Source organism: Penicillium vulpinum (assembly GCF_028829585.1).
Source record: "Penicillium vulpinum strain IBT 29486 chromosome Unknown utg000003l_segment0_segment0, whole genome shotgun sequence".
In the NCBI taxonomy this organism is placed as follows: domain Eukaryota; kingdom Fungi; phylum Ascomycota; class Eurotiomycetes; order Eurotiales; family Aspergillaceae; genus Penicillium; species Penicillium vulpinum.
In genome coordinates this window covers 6,883,504-6,899,281 of record NW_026643243.1, presented here as the reverse complement: position 1 = coordinate 6,899,281, position 15,778 = coordinate 6,883,504, and the positions used below count along the sequence as shown (strand labels likewise).

Here is a 15,778-nt window from a genome sequence, read left to right as displayed (position 1 = left end):
CCTCCCCCTTTCTTGCCTTGGCTCTAGCCGCTTTGATTTGTTTTTCGAGTCCCCAGTGCGAATGCTTCTGTTTAGAAGGCTCCCCCTGCCCACATTTATTTTTTTGGGGGACGCTGAGCGGCTTGTGCATGGAACGTTTTATGGTTCCTAGTGGTTCCTGGTTCCCACTTCACATCTGAAATAGACAACCCCCCTATCTCTTCGGTTTTCCCACTTCACCTCTGCGGGACGACGCCATTCTTTCGCTTTTCGGGTGTCGGATTGAGACCGCAATTCGGCGCAGCTTGACTTTGCGCCAGATCCCCTGATACGACCGACTACGACCACATAATTACGATGGCCTTTCTGTTTAAATCGAAGAAGTCTCATGCTCAGCAGAGCCAGCAGGCCGCTGCACTCCCCCCGGCGACTAGAAATGTCCACACCTCTGAGGGTGCTCCATCTACTGAATCGCCTAAGATGACGAATGGGGTCAAGGGGGATGGCACCAATTCCCAGACGCCAACCCCAAGCGGGAGTTTCAGCAATTCTTTGCATTCAGCGACAAGCCCGTCGACTCCAGACGGAGTACGGCCGCGGCAGAGAGCGGACTCAGAATCCCAGGTGGGTATATGTGTCGTGATTCATTCGTCGCTCTTTGAGGACAGAGCTCTAATGTCTACGACAGATGCAAAGATCTCAGCAACTACCCAATGGGATCCCCCCACCAAGCCCCAGTTCCTCCCTTTACCCATGGTCGCAGCGCCGTCTAAACTTCTCATCTCCCCAAACGAACCCGTTTCCTCGCTATGGAGCAGCAATCAATTCGGTGGCATCCAAGGAAGGAGACATATATATGATGGGAGGCCTGATCGATGGATCAACCGTTAAGGGAGACCTATGGATGATTGAAAGTAGTGGTGGTGGATTGAACTGTATGCAGGTCGCGACAGTATCCGAAGGCCCCGGCCCGCGAGTCGGTCATGCCAGTTTGCTTGTCGGGAATGCGTTCATTGTCTTTGGCGGTGATACCAAAATCGACGAGAATGACTCTCTGGACGACACTCTGTATCTTTTGAACACATGTGAGCGTGGCATGGAACTATTCATGTTTACCATGACTCTGACACCTTTTTTTTAGCTTCACGCCAATGGTCCCGCGCTATCCCTCCCGGCTCTCGACCTTCCGGGCGTTACGGTCACACTTTGAACATCTTAGGATCCAAACTCTATGTCTTCGGTGGGCAAGTCGAGGGTTTCTTCTTCAATGATTTGATTGCATTCGACTTGAACCAGTTGCAAAACCCTGCAAATAAATGGGAGGTCCTGATCCCGAACAGCCACGAAGGTGGGCCTCCACCGGGTCAAATTCCCCCAGCCAGAACAAATCACACCATTGTTAGTTTCAACGAGAAGCTATTCCTGTTTGGAGGCACGAACGGAGTGCAGTGGTTCAATGATGTCTGGTCTTATGACTTCACTACCAACCTGTGGACCGAGATTGATTGTGTTGGTTTTATCCCAGCTCCGAGGGAGGGTCATGCCTCTGCCTTAGTGAACGATGTGATGTATGTGTTCGGAGGCCGCACAGATGAAGGCCTGGACCTGGGAGACTTGTCAGCCTTCCGCATCTCAACTCGACGTTGGTACTCCTTCCAAAACATGGGCCCTGCGCCATCCCCTAGATCTGGTCATAGTATGACCGCTTTTGGCAAGCAGATCATTGTTATGGCGGGTGAACCGAGCTCGGCTCCTAGGGACCCCGCGGAGCTTAGCATGTCGTATATCCTCGATACCAGCAAGATCCGGTACCCCAATGATTCGCAAGCCGGGGGACGCGTTCCCGAGCCAGGCACTAGAAAGACGAGTGTTGATAAAACAGGCATCTCCTCTGGGCGCACGTCTCGGGAAGCTCAGAACGCAGGTCCGGAACAGCAAATGCGACGCGGACCAACACCATCGCGTGAGAGCATGATACAGGGTACCGCCGCTAATAGGCCAGGGGAGTTTGGCCCCAATCCGAATTTGGGACCTGGATCTAGACTGCCACGGGCATCAATTGCCCAAGCACCTGCTGGTCCACCGCCTCCTGGACAAGCACCCTCTCCTGGCCCTCGTGGCAATGGCCCTCCAGCCAATGGCCCCCCAACCGGTGCGAACCCTCGTAGCAAGACACCGACCAAGAATGATCGCGGGTACACACCAACTGTTGATATTCGTGTAGCAAACGGCGAGCGCCGCGGAGAATCACCAGTCATGAAAGAAGGTCCGCAAGACTCCCAGGGACCTCCATCAGCTGGTCGCCGAACTCCTACACAGCATCAAAAGCCATCAGCAAAGGCCATGGAAGCAGGCGAGGCAGCTCCATTGATCAGTGCCCCAGGCCGACAACGGTCGCTCCGTTCTCAACGACAGCGTGGGTCTGTTGATAGCGGGGAGGAATCAATCCTCGGTCGGCAGGCTAGCATTGAGGGCTCAATGGACTCTCGAAGCTTCCGCAACTCCAAGACTCTTGGTGATGAGCCACGGTCTCCTCGACTGACACCTCACCAAGAGGCGTTGATAAAGGAGTTGGAGGTTACCAAAGCCCGAAATGCTTGGTATGCCTCAGAACTCGCACTCGCAAGAAAATGTGGCTATGTCCCCAATGCAACTAGTAGCCCCGCACTTGACGACCGGGCAAATGAAGCCCTGAGCGATGAGGATCGCCCGCTAGTTGAGGCATTCTTGGCCATGAGAGCAGACCTCAGCAAGATGCAGGCTACTGTGGATCGACAGGCAGCAATCGCATCTAAACGGGTGGCCGAAGTGGAACACCAACGCGATATAGCTATCAATGAAGCCGCATATTCCCGGGCCAAGCTTGCTGCCCATAGTGGTAGTCAACATGGAACGCCTCAGCCTGATGCTTCTCGGGATGGAGATGACGAGCGACCTACCGACATGGGGCGTCGCCTTGCCATTGCTTTGGCCTCCCAGGCGGAGTTGAAGGCTAAGTTAGATGTGCAGAACACTGAGCTTTTGCAGGAGCGTCAAGCCAAGGAGCTTGCCGAAGAGACAAACGAGGCAACCCGAAAACACCTGGCAGAGCTCGAGATGCAAAGCAATACTCTGGAAGCCGAAAACTTGCGCGCTGAGCTTCACCAAGCACAGGCTCTTTCTAGAGAAGAGGCCTTTTTGCGGGCTGAAGCCGAAGCCTCGGTTCAACAACTAACTCTAGACAAAGAAGAGTTGTTGTCACAGATAGAGGATTCCTCAATCCGCCTGAAGGACTTTGGTTCTAGCTTTGGTGAACTCCGAGAAGCTGTTTCTGTCTCCGCCGCGAAGGCAGCCCTTGTTGAGAAGCAGTTCCAAGAGGAGCGAGAGCGTCGCGAGGGTCTGGAGAGAAAGCTTCTGCAGCTCCGATCAGAGCACGAAGAACGCACCACTGAAGTGGAGAACCTTACTCGTCGCCTTCGAGATGCAGAGGAGTTGGCAGAAATCCACGCCAAGGAAGCCGAAACTCACAAGATTGCCTTCGTGTCTGGGCTGGAACGCGCAACCTCTACAGACTTGAATGACTCGTTCCGTTCTCGTGCCGACCAGCGCGTCGCTGCTTTGGAGGCCCAGATCGAGCGGTCCACTACTCTAGCTAAGGCAAATCAGGCAGCCGCTAACGCAGCCTCAGACAAGCTCCGGCGTGCAGAAGAACGAATTGCTGGCCTTGAAGCATACCAGGAGCAAGCTAGCCGTGAGGGCTTGCAATTGCGCAGACAGCTTCAGACCGCCATGAAAGAAAGCCAATCGGCTGCCTCGGATAATCGGGACTTGAAGGCACAGCTTGAGACTCACCAGCGAGAGGCTGGGGCTTTGGCTGTTCAGCACGCCGCTTTGAAAGATCTTCTTGGTGAGCGAGGAATTAACAGCGATACTAGACGGTCCCCACGGCTTGACTCCCCTGGATCACGATTCGGCACTCCGGAGCAAAGTAGACTACGTGAGCTTGAACAACAACTCTCGGCTAGCATCAAGGCTCATGACGATCTGAAGAGCGGCTTTGAGAGTCGCGAGCAAGAAGCCGACCGAACTTTCCGAGAGAAACTTGAGCAGCTTGAGAATGATTACCAGTCAGCGGTTCATTACGTCAAAGGCACTGAAAAGATGTTGAAGCGTATGAAAGATGAGCTGAGCCGATATAAGACTCAGAATGCTAAAATGCAATCTGAATTAGATGTGGCTCAGAAGAACCTTGAGAATGCAGACAGCCAGACATCTGGATCTTCCGCTGAGTGGGACGCTGAACGTTCTCGTCTTGAGTTGTCGATGTCCGATCTCCAAGATCGAACTTCATCTTCTATTGCCACTCTTGAAGGCCAGATCACGAAGCTCAAGCAAGATCTGGATCAAGCTGCAGCTGAGAACCAGTTGTCGCGAAGTGAACAGGAGCGCCTTGAGCAAGAACTACTCGCTGCCGCCGACCAGAGTCGCACCGAGCTGGACCAACTTAAGCAAGAAAATTCCCATCTTGAAACTCGTGCTTCGGATGCAGAGCGTAAGGTCAACATGCTTCTGGAGCAGGTTCAAACATCGGTTGGTCATTATCGCCGTCAATCCCAGCATGGTCAAGGTTCCAATGGAATCTCGCGTACACACAGCAATGCCTCTAACAACACAATCGGCGGAGGCAATAGACGGGCACGGGCGGACAGCGATGTCTCGCAGGACTCTACTTTCCCTGACAACCGTGGCTCTATGGCTTTGGACTCACTTGCCAACGAGTTAGACGCTTTGCGTAGTCACTGGGAAAGCACCAACCGCAATTACCGACTAAGCAGCCAGCTGGATCTGGAGCGGACTCCCACCAAGGATAATAGTGATGGACCCGCACTAATGAGTGATAGCCTGGCAGAATGGAGGAGAAGGCTGGACGATGATGACCGGGCTGGGTTTGATGTGCAAACCAAGCCATTGAACACTGGAGCTGCACACCCCGAGCACTCTAACGTGATCTAAAAATCTTGCCCTCCGTTGTTCTACGACCATGTGCCCTGAGATATGTCAATTTGCACCGTCTGAGCGTTCCGCACGTGTATTTGCAACACTTGTTCCTTCCTGTTTCTGTGTCTTCTACGCTCTTTTTTTTTCTATGTATGATTGGTACTTTCGACCTTCTGTGCTTCTCTACGCTGACGGTGTGTGTTTTTCTGGTTCTGATTTGCCATTGCGCTCATTTGTTCCCCCCCTTTTCTCGTTTTCCACTTTGTTTTTACTCCCCCCCCCCCCCCCGGCTGCCCTTTTTATACCCCGGTTTTCCGATGTTCATTGGACTCTGGCTGTACCAGTAGCATATTCCACGCGGATTCCTTGTTCATCCATAGTCAAAAATCGTTTTAGTTGCCCTGTGGAGGCTCTTTTCTTTCATTGATATGATCATGACAAGGGTATCCTGGAGTTCTGTAAATTCGACATACCTGGGTGAGAACGATGACCTGTCATCAGCCCGATTCGATAGGTACAAGCTTACTCCGCCGCGATGCTATCTTACCATATGATGTAGAACTACTCTGCGGTATAAAACTTGATTTTTTTTTTATCACAGCAACTGATTGCAAGTGTGATCTTGCCACGTTTCCCCGTAATAGACTGAGACAATTTAGATAAATTGCCCTATTGAGGAAAATCGCGCATACTAGAATATCTGGTATTGTTAATTCAGGATCTATGAGCAAGAACACAGTACAGATATCATGTCCCACGAGAGGCAATGTGATTGTATGTTTCAAATGATAATTATATACCTAGATTGAGTATAACTGCAATGTTGAAAGTCTACCTAATACTATGTTTGATGCCTGTCCACGTAGTTGTCATTGATCATCGGTCAGCTGAGGGATTGCATTGCCACCATTGAGAAAAGGTATAGAGAATTTGTTTTCTTTCTTTTTTTATGAGTTTAATAAGTAAAGATGAAGTCTTATATGTAGTCTCATATCATTTTATAAAAGTTTATATATGAAATATAGTAAAATGTATGTACAAAGTATACCAATAGAATATAAATTGCAGCCCAATACCAATCTTACGATACCACGCCCAATGACAGTAAATATGGGAACCTCCCGAGGGCGTGACTACCGTCCCCTGCATAATTAAAGGGAAAAAATACTAGCCCTTCTACCCGCCTCACCGACTTACTCTCTCTCTTGCCCCCTCTCCTCCCTTTCTTCTCAGGGCTCTCAAAGTATCATCTTTTTGCTTCCAAGGCCTTTTGCCCTTGATATCTCTATCTCTTTGAAATCCCCGGATCCTCCCGGCTCATCGTCTTTGATCCGTTATCTCCAGGTATGTCTAGATCGAGTCTGCTTTTTTAGCTTTGACTTTCAGTTTCCTATTACATTTCCTTTGCCTACTATTCCATTGCATCATTCATTTGAAACTGTGTTGGTGTTTTCTGTTTCTGTTTCTGTGTCTGTTTCTCTTTCCTTTTCCTTGATCTGGCCCAGCCTTCCCAAGTTGCCTGAGGCTCGGTGGTGTCAACCCCTCTCACTGATTTCCTGTTTCTTTCCCTCTCTCTACTCTACCTCTTTTTTTTACACCCCTTTATACTCTATCGATCTCAGCTTTGCATATCATTTCTGCTTCAACAGGATTCGAAATCTAATATTCTCAATCTTCTAGCCCCCAAATCCTTCCTCACAGCTAAGCGCTGTACCCCCATCGGTTCAAGATGACGACCATGGTCAGTGTTAGCCACCCCCCATTTCTTTTTTTTAGCTTTCTTTTTCACTCGGAATAATACTTCGAAGTGACTTGAATATTATGCTTGGATCATACCATGACTTTCTGATTGCCAACAAGACGGCCGGACCACGCGTTTTACTGACATGGCCTCCAGGATTTGCGAGTCGGTAACAAGTACCGCATTGGCCGTAAGATCGGCAGCGGTAGTTTCGGTGATATCTATCTCGGTATGGATACAACCAGTCTAGCTTTACCCTGCACAGCAACTCATAACTTCTAGGAACGAACATCATCTCCGGTGAGGAGATTGCCATCAAGCTCGAGAGTGTCAAGGCCAAGCACCCCCAGCTGGAATATGAAGCCCGTGTCTACAAGTCGCTCGCCGGTGGTGTCGGTATTCCCTTCGTCCGTTGGTTCGGTACCGAATGTGATTACAATGCTATGGTCATCGATCTGCTGGGACCCAGTCTGGAGGATCTTTTCAACTTCTGCAACCGCAAGTTCTCGTTGAAGACCGTCCTACTCCTCGCTGATCAGCTCATTTCTCGCATCGAATACATCCACGCCAAGTCGTTCATCCACCGTGACATTAAGCCCGACAACTTCCTCATGGGCATTGGAAAGCGTGGCAACCAGGTCAACGTTATTGATTTCGGTCTTGCCAAGAAATACCGTGACCCCAAGACTCACTTCCACATCCCTTACCGTGAGAACAAGAACCTCACTGGAACTGCCCGTTACGCCAGTATCAACACCCATCTTGGTGTTGAGCAGTCTCGTCGTGATGACATGGAATCTCTGGGTTATGTCATGCTCTACTTCTGCCGTGGCTCTCTTCCCTGGCAGGGCCTGAAGGCTGCTACCAAGAAGCAGAAGTACGACCGCATTATGGAGAAGAAGATGACCACCCCCACTGAGGTTCTGTGCCGTGGTTTCCCCAACGAATTCGCCATTTACCTGAACTACACCCGTTCGCTCCGCTTCGACGACAAGCCCGATTACTCTTACCTGCGCAAGATATTCCGCGATCTCTTCGTCCGCGAGTCCTTCCAGTACGACTACGTCTTCGACTGGACCGTCTACAAGTACCAGAAGAACGCCGCCATGATTGTGGACGCTTCCAAGAAGGATAAGGATGCTGAAGATCAGCAGCGCCGCCAGGCTCTGCCTGCTGCTGGCCAGATGGGAGCAACCAGTGCCGCCAAGCCAGGTGCCATCTCCAGCCAGCGCCGTAAGGTCGTCGAACGCGGTGCCCTCGACACTCCGGACACCAACCGTGCCGTGGGAGGTAGTGACAGGATGTGAGTACATGAAACCTGGTTCCGAGTAGGGACCCCTTCTTTCTTAACTCCTACGTTGAGTGATTTGCTTTTCGTGACGCTGGCGTGGAGGACCCTTATGTTCTGAATCTGACTAATCGCATAGTCTTCGGCGTTAGGCTACGTTCTGCCTCGAAAGGTGCTGCTTTGGGTTATGGACCTTCTGGTGGCCGTTCGAAGCGGGACGAAGGAGCGGAGGCCCAGTGGTACTAATCGTGTTTACATGACGGTGAGGCTACGTTTCGAATGTGCCTCCTGTCTGTTCACATTCTTGTCTACTAAGAAACCCGGGACCCGTTCATGTCGCCCTAGAGCGGACCATGTCGCACTCAGCCTTCTCGGATATTTCTTTGTTTTTTTTTCTTGGATCTCTATTCATTCTGCACTCCCCGACAGCCCTCCTATCCCGTTTTCGATCAGATTTCGATCTCAGCCGTTTCGATTCACCTCTGTTTATCGCCTGCTCGCCTCCAGACCCATGAAACCTTCGCCGATTGGGTGGTCAATCTTGCGCTGAGCCTGCGAAAACATTGTCGACTATTTTCTGTCTTTTCGGATTTTTTGTACCCGTTCTGCGGGACAACCGATTACACGTCTCGAAACGCTTCTGATATTATGGCTTATTTTTACGTCTTCGCCCTTTGGTTTCTCTTTATAACCTGGCATCTTCGGTCAGAATGACCAGAGGGCAAGACTAAAGGAGATACAAACGACGGCGTCAACCCGCAATTCTTTTTTTCGTCGGATTGTTTAATCGCTGGTACTGGAGATCCTTGAATGCATCCTCGGATGCGCTGCCCATCATTGCTTACCCCTTTTTTCTTTACTCATGACGTGCTCATTCTATGCCCTTGATTTTTCCCTGATTTTTCTCTTTTTTTTTGCGTTTGCCTGGCGATGATTAATTTGTGAACTATCGACGCTCAATGGGGACGAGGTGTGGCCTTCAATCTGGCCAAGGGAAGTTACGGGGACAGCTTTCGGGAGTATTGCTCAGACTTTCTGGATTTCTGTTCAAGCTTGCAGAAATCACTGTTACAGATGGTCTCTAATGCAATCCCGCTGGCAGGAAGGAAGCTTGTGTGGTTGGCGACGGACATTGGTTAGGGTCGCTTCCGGGGTGGTATGCGTCGATTTGTGTCAAGTTATTTCTCTTAGCTCTCTCTCTACACTGCACTTTCAATTTGCTTACTCTCATCCTAACTGGAATGCTATTCAACCGGCAGCCAGACCTGGAACTCCTGCCGAATATCCGTACTTCCCGGTCCCAAAAATAACTAGTAGTAGAAAAACGGTGAGATCATCGGAAGTCTGGCCCATCCATGCACCGAAAACTCCTGAAATAGATACATTTTTCGAGATCTGATTCTATTTGATTTGTAACCCTTGGGATGTATACTTAAGTCAATGGTAGAATGTCATGACATGGAATTCTGTAGATCGTACACGGAACGCCCAAGTGTGGTTACATGAAACTTCAGATAATAGATTTCCCTCAAAAAGTTTTCCCACCTTCACCTCCTAACTTTCCGTCAAGCCCTGAAGACCTTGGAAACCATCTAAGATTCCGTAATGGATTACCCTTTCTACGATCCCCGATCACAGCCCTCGGGCTACTCGCTCTATGAGCAGCCTACCCCCGACCAACCCCATGTGCAAGCAGATACATTCGTCCCTCTGGTGAGTTCTTTGCCACCCCGTTCAAGACTTGTCGCTAATCGACCAGAATAATTACCAAAACTTCCCTGGCTTTGACCCCTCATTCCCCGTCAACCCCTCCTTTGTTCCACAGCCCCATTCACCGCCAGAATCGGTCAAACACTCTGCTTCCAGCAGCGATGGTACCCATACTCAGCATACACGCCTCACCTCATTCGACGGGGATGAAACTCAATTCGCAGACCCAACCTTAGGAAGGAGTAGCAGTGAGGAAAAGGAGTCAGCGCCCGCGCAAAGCAAGCGCAAGGCACAAAATCGAGCAGCGTATGTTGATATACCAAACCAACGTGGCCTAACACATCCATCTCTACAAAGCAAACACTAACAAGTTACATTCGCTACACAGTCAACGAGCATTCCGAGAGCGCAAGGAGCAGCATGTCCGCGACCTCGAAGACAAAGTTAGTAACCTCAAACAAGCATCCGACACTTTACAAGCCGACAACGAGCGCCTCAAGCGCGAGCTAGCGAGGTACACAACTGAGAATGAAATCCTGCGCGCGACATCACAACACCCCAACCATGGAAATGCCAGCGCAAACGCCAATCCAGAGCCCACTGTCACGGGCCCCATGAAGTACACCCCTACAGACTTCCATGATACCTTCATGCCCGAAGGCCCTGACACGCATCGAAGCCCGCAACACCGTCTCCTTGTGTGTCCGACCACGGGCGAGAAGCTGCTGGATGCGCGTGCGACGTGGGACCTTATTCAGAAACATGAGCTGTATGAGCGCGGTCAGCTTGATATCGGGGATATCACAGAGCGGTTGAAGGGTATGTCGCAGTGTGATGGACAGGGCCCTGCTTTTAAAGAGGGCCAGGTTCGGAAGGCTATTGAGGAGAGTGCGGCTGCTGGTCGTGATGAGTTGATCTGATGATTTTCTCCGCGGTGCCCTTTTTTTTTTCTTCTAGGGGCATTACTGATATGATTATGATTTGATGCTGGCGTTAGGATTGATAGGATGAACAGCGATTATCCAGCGATTATACCATCTGATGAGCTATTAACTTGGTATATATGTGGTTTGATTGCGATTAGGAGCGTTTGGGCTATTTATACTTTGGCTTTTGGTTTGTTTATTTGCATCTTGCAATCACTGCATACGTAGTTTGCAATTTGAGTTGGATTTGATATTGGGCATCGATATTTCCTAGATAGCCATCATTATGAACCCTAGACTGGTCATCTATAAGCCCTTACCCCAACTAAAAGTAGATATAGCACATTTATGAGGCAATTCGATTCTAATCGAGTCTGACATGCGCTGTATGTCTTACAGCATTGATCTATTCAGTCGACATGAAAAGGGGGTCATCATATTTTTGGATATTTTCATAATATACACAGAAGCCAGTTCATAATATTTGCAGTAATTTTCAATCGCAAGGAAATCAATCCCAGTCATCATCCCAGTCTTCAACGTTCAGGTTATCATCTTTTTTGTAGTCGTCCTCGTTATCACGCTTCTTCAGACGAACATCACCCTCCTTCAAAGCACCAATCTCCACGAGCAAACGCTCAATATCTAGGCATTCGATTAGTGTATAATCCATGTTTGGTTCTTGCCTTAAGCGGAACTTACCTTCAATCTTGGTCCGGGGACCCTTCAACTGCTGGAGCGTAATAAGCTGCTTCTTAATCTCGGTATCCTTGTATACCAAGATCGTGGGCGTGTTCTTCTCCGGATACCCTTCAATACACATGTCGGCGCGAATCTCGCAGAACTTGATATCGCCGAATTTGGCAGCAAGCTCCCGCCAGAGCTCCGTCAACACGCGCGATTCAACGTTTCCGCCCATAGATGTGAGGTTGACCAGTACAAAAGCACTGTTCGATGCTTCTGTCACCTCACGGGCATAATCGACTTTCTGAAGAGGGAAGACCTGGTTGAAGAGGCTAGTTTGTTGGAGGGTGGAGAGCTCGGCGAGTCGTTTTTGACTGTTTGATTGGTATTGTGAGCAAGAGGAGTCGCTTTTGGGCATATAAAAATTAGATAACAGGCTTACCGATAGCTCTGGAGAAACTCTTCATCTTCTTCGTCCTCCAGTGCGTCCAGCTCGTCAAGGTCCTTGTCCTCAAGTCGGTTCTCGTGCGCTCTGTGCTGTGCAGCGATCAGAGCCTCTTGGATCAGAGGTTCGGGATCTTTGGGCTTTTCGGGAATAATGCCATGTTGGCGGAGGATATCGTTCCTGTACAATATTCAATAATTGGTTAGCACTGTATTTACCTTATACCTTGCCGGCGGTGGGGTGTATGTGCAAGTAATAGGCTTACCACTCGGTATCCTCGTTAGGGTTGACTTCAACCTGCATGGTGAATTGAAATGATCAAATATGTATAGATCAGGTTCAATTCAAGCGATTTATGGAGAAAATGAGGGGAGTTGGAGCGATAAATGCGTTGCCTTCAATCATGATGCCACCTGTTTGCAGTGTTTGATTCGGGCCAAACAACACAGAAGGCCACCTTCAACTTGTCGCTAATAGCCAAGTTCTGAGCTTTGAGGTTCGAGATTCATTACCACCTCATTTACCTCAATCATATTCTTGTATTTTTCTCCGATTTATCTTCTTTAAACCCTCAATTCCTGGGTGGCTATGCAAATGCTTTAGTCGCCTTCACCGCCCTACCCTGCTTCTGTGTACTCGACCCGTGTCCCAATTGCACCAACTCCACCTTTCTAATACGACAGCAACCACTCATTGCTGGTGCGATACCAGCTGCTGGGAAAAATGAGTTACATGAAGAAAAACGAAGATGAGGACCAGGTCATGATCAAGCTTGATCGGACCTCCGTTTTCCAAGATGGTATGCAGTCAACAATACCCCCTGGCGCCTCCATGCGCTGCACATATTCAATGCTAACTAGATTATTCTCCTAGCACGCCTATTCAATTCCTCTCCTATCTCGCCGCGAACATGCCGAACGTTGCTCACCAAGATTGCTGTCCTCTTGTTCACCGGGGAACAGTTCCCTACGAATGAAGCTACCACCCTCTTCTTCGGAATCTCCAAGCTCTTCCAGAACAAAGACCCGTCATTGCGGCAGATGGTGTATCTGATCTTGAAGGAACTGGCCAGCACCGCCGAAGATGTGATCATGTCGACAAGTATCATTATGAAGGACACTGCAATGGGAAGCGATGTTTTGTACCGGGCCAATGCCATCAGAGCGCTCTGCCGCATTATTGATGTAGGTCGTCGGTCGGGAGTACTTGAATGGTTGAGGGGATTTGCTGACAATTGCCAAAGGGTTCCACAGTGCAGGGTATCGAGCGACTTATCAAGACCGCCATTGTTGACAAGACCCCATCGGTGTCCTCCGCGGCTTTGGTCTCTTCCTACCACCTCCTCCCCATTGCGCGCGACGTTGTCCGGAGATGGCAGAGTGAAACACAGGAAGCGGCCTCGTCATCGAAATCATCGACCGGATTCCTTGGTTTCTCCTCCAGTTCACAGAGCCACGCCATTTCTAACTCGAATTTCATGACACAGTACCATGCCATCGGCCTTTTGTATCAAATGCGCTCGCACGATCGTATGTCTTTGGTCAAGATGGTACAGCAGTACGGTGCCGCAGGTGTGGTCAAGAGCCCAGCTGCTCTGGTTTTGTTGGTACGCCTGGCGGCCAAATTGGCTGAGGAGGACCAGGGTCTCCGGAAACCCATGATGCAGATGTTGGATGGCTGGCTCCGCCACAAGCATGAGATGGTCAACTTCGAGGCAGCCAAGGCTATTTGCGATATGCGCGATGTCACCGATGCCGAGGCAACGCAGGCAGTTCACGTTCTCCAGCTCTTCCTGTCCTCCCCCCGGTCAATCACCAAGTTTGCGGCCATCCGTATCCTACACAGCTTCGCCTCTTTCAAGCCACACGTCGTCAATGTCTGCAACCCCGATATCGAGTCACTCATCTCCAACTCGAACCGCTCTATTGCCACATTCGCCATTACGACACTGCTTAAGACCGGCAACGAAGCCAGCGTTGATCGTTTGATGAAGCAAATCTCGGGCTTTATGGCCGATATCACCGACGAGTTCAAGGTCACTATTGTCGAGGCTATTCGCACTTTGTGTTTGAAGTTCCCCAGCAAGCAGGCTGGTATGCTCGTTTTCCTGAGTGGTATTCTGCGGGACGAGGGTGGATACGAGTTCAAGCGCACTGTTGTTGAGAGCATGTTCGATTTGATCAAGTTTGTCCCTGAAAGCAAGGAAGATGCGCTTGCCCACCTTTGCGAGTTCATCGAGGACTGCGAGTTCACCAAGCTCTCGGTTAGAATCCTGCACCTGCTCGGTTCTGAGGGCCCTAAGACTTCTCATCCCACCAAATATATCCGCTATATCTACAACCGCGTTGTATTGGAGAACGCCATCGTACGCGCTGCTGCTGTCACCGCTTTGGCCAAGTTTGGTGTTGGCCAGAAGGACCCCGAAGTCAAGTCTAGTGTTCATGTTCTGCTTACCCGTTGTCTTGATGACACCGACGACGAGGTACGAGACCGTGCTGCGCTTAACCTGCGTCTGATGGGCGAAGACGATGAGTCGGCGAGCGCTTTCATTAAGAACGGTAAGGTCTTGTCCATGGCTGGCAATAGGAAATTTACTAATGGTTCTAGACTCAATGTATTCCCTTTCCACGTTTGAACACCAGCTTGTCATGTACGTGACATCTGGTGACAAGGAGACTTTCGCTACTGCCTTCGATGTTGCCACCATCCCAGTTGTCTCACACGAGCAGGCCCTGGCTGAAGAGCGCACCAAAAAGCTTACCTCGGCCACTCCCACTCTCAAGGCCCCTTCGACCGGTCCCCCGAAGGGCAAGGCAGCCGGCGGTATGGCCGAAGCGGCCAGCGCCTCTGCTACCCAGAAATATGCAGAGCAACTTATGGAGTACCCCGATATCAAGGCCTACGGCGTTTTGCTCAAGTCCTCTTCACCTGTCGAGCTTTCCGAGAGTGAGACCGAATATGTCGTTACGGCTGTCAAGCACATCTTCAAGGAACACATCGTGGTGCAATATGATATTAAGAACACACTTCCCGATACCCTTCTCGAGAATGTTACCGTGGTTGCCACACCAGAGGAAGAGGACGTATTGGAAGACGACTTCGTCATTCCTGCCCCCAAACTGCCCACAAACGAGCCTGGTGTTGTCTACGTTGCTTTCAAGAAGCTCGCCGGCGAGAACAGCGTCCCCATCACCTCCTTCACAAATATCCTCAAGTTCACCAGCAAAGAAATCGATCCCGCGAGCGGCGAGCCAGAGGACACTGGCTACGACGACGAGTACCAGGTCGAGGACCTCGAGCTGACAGGCAGCGACTATATCATCCCTACATTCGCTGGCAGCTTCGACCACGTCTGGGAACAAACTGGTGCCAACGGCGAGGAGGAAAGCGAAACCCTACAGCTCAGCAACATGAAGGGTATCAGCGGTACGTACAAGTCCAATATATATTCTCTATCTCATGTAAATACTAATACTTTTCCCAACAGATGCCACAGAGCAACTGATTGCAGCGCTATCTCTGCAGCCCCTCGAGGGCACCGACGTGGCCCTCAACAACATTACACACACGCTCAAGTTGTTCGGCAAGACCGTCTCCGGCGGTCGTGTCGCTTCTATCATCAAGATGGCCTACTCCAGCAAGGGCGGTGTCATTGCCAAGATCACCGTCCGGGCGGAAGAGGAGGGCGTTGCTGCGACTGTCATTGCTTCTGTGTCTTAATCTCTTCCTTTGCTTTTCTACTTGTTGTTACGTGCTTAATCCTGGTTGGGGGGACATGAGCGTGTATGTTTTTCATGTGTGTTGGTTCGTTAGATTGCGTCGTCCACCCCTCAAAACTTGTCAATGCAACTTTTCATCCAAATATCATATCATATTTATGTCTATGTACCCTTGGAATTTCTGGTGTTTCTTCGTAGTGCAGTAGTCATTGAGATATAGACATTTGAGCTCGTCCACTTGATTCTTAGGGCTGCCTAGCCGTTGTTTAATCAAAATATGTATGTAGACAACAAACTGCCGACTCGCAA

General features: G+C 50.1%; 5 protein-coding genes across 5 annotated transcripts; 4 read left to right on the top strand and 1 right to left on the bottom strand.

Annotated features, from left to right (window-relative positions):
- Nucleotides 1–336: 336 nt before the first annotated feature.
- On the top strand, nucleotides 337–4,971 carry N7479_007647 (putative cell polarity protein (Tea1); the record flags this gene model as incomplete). The annotated part of the gene is made up of 3 exons (XM_057255341.1): nucleotides 337–603; nucleotides 668–1,064; nucleotides 1,121–4,971. The coding sequence occupies 3 exons, from the start codon at nucleotides 337–339 to the stop codon at nucleotides 4,969–4,971; spliced, it is 4,515 nt and encodes a 1,504-aa protein (XP_057109203.1).
- A 1,714-nt stretch (nucleotides 4,972–6,685) lies between these two features.
- N7479_007646 (casein kinase 1 family protein) lies at nucleotides 6,686–8,231 on the top strand (the record flags this gene model as incomplete). The annotated part of the gene is made up of 4 exons (XM_057255340.1): nucleotides 6,686–6,697; nucleotides 6,854–6,926; nucleotides 6,980–7,987; nucleotides 8,125–8,231. The coding sequence occupies 4 exons, from the start codon at nucleotides 6,686–6,688 to the stop codon at nucleotides 8,229–8,231; spliced, it is 1,200 nt and encodes a 399-aa protein (XP_057109202.1).
- Nucleotides 8,232–9,590: 1,359 nt separating this feature from the next.
- On the top strand, nucleotides 9,591–10,615 carry rsmA (putative bZIP transcription factor (Fcr3); the record flags this gene model as incomplete). The annotated part of the gene is made up of 3 exons (XM_057255339.1): nucleotides 9,591–9,698; nucleotides 9,745–10,001; nucleotides 10,084–10,615. 3 exons carry the CDS (start codon nucleotides 9,591–9,593, stop codon nucleotides 10,613–10,615), a joined length of 897 nt encoding a protein of 298 aa, XP_057109201.1.
- A 517-nt stretch (nucleotides 10,616–11,132) lies between these two features.
- Nucleotides 11,133–12,053, bottom strand: N7479_007644 (phosducin family protein; the record flags this gene model as incomplete). The annotated part of the gene is made up of 4 exons (XM_057255338.1): nucleotides 11,133–11,266; nucleotides 11,324–11,679; nucleotides 11,748–11,930; nucleotides 12,016–12,053. 4 exons carry the CDS (start codon nucleotides 12,051–12,053, stop codon nucleotides 11,133–11,135), a joined length of 711 nt encoding a protein of 236 aa, XP_057109200.1.
- Nucleotides 12,054–12,332: 279 nt separating this feature from the next.
- On the top strand, nucleotides 12,333–15,470 carry N7479_007643 (coatomer subunit gamma; the record flags this gene model as incomplete). Its single annotated transcript, XM_057255337.1, has 5 exons — nucleotides 12,333–12,549; nucleotides 12,624–12,934; nucleotides 12,994–14,308; nucleotides 14,358–15,176; nucleotides 15,238–15,470. The coding sequence occupies exons 1-5, from the start codon at nucleotides 12,474–12,476 to the stop codon at nucleotides 15,468–15,470; spliced, it is 2,754 nt and encodes a 917-aa protein (XP_057109199.1). The 5' UTR covers nucleotides 12,333–12,473.
- Between the last annotated feature and the right edge of the window lie 308 nt (nucleotides 15,471–15,778).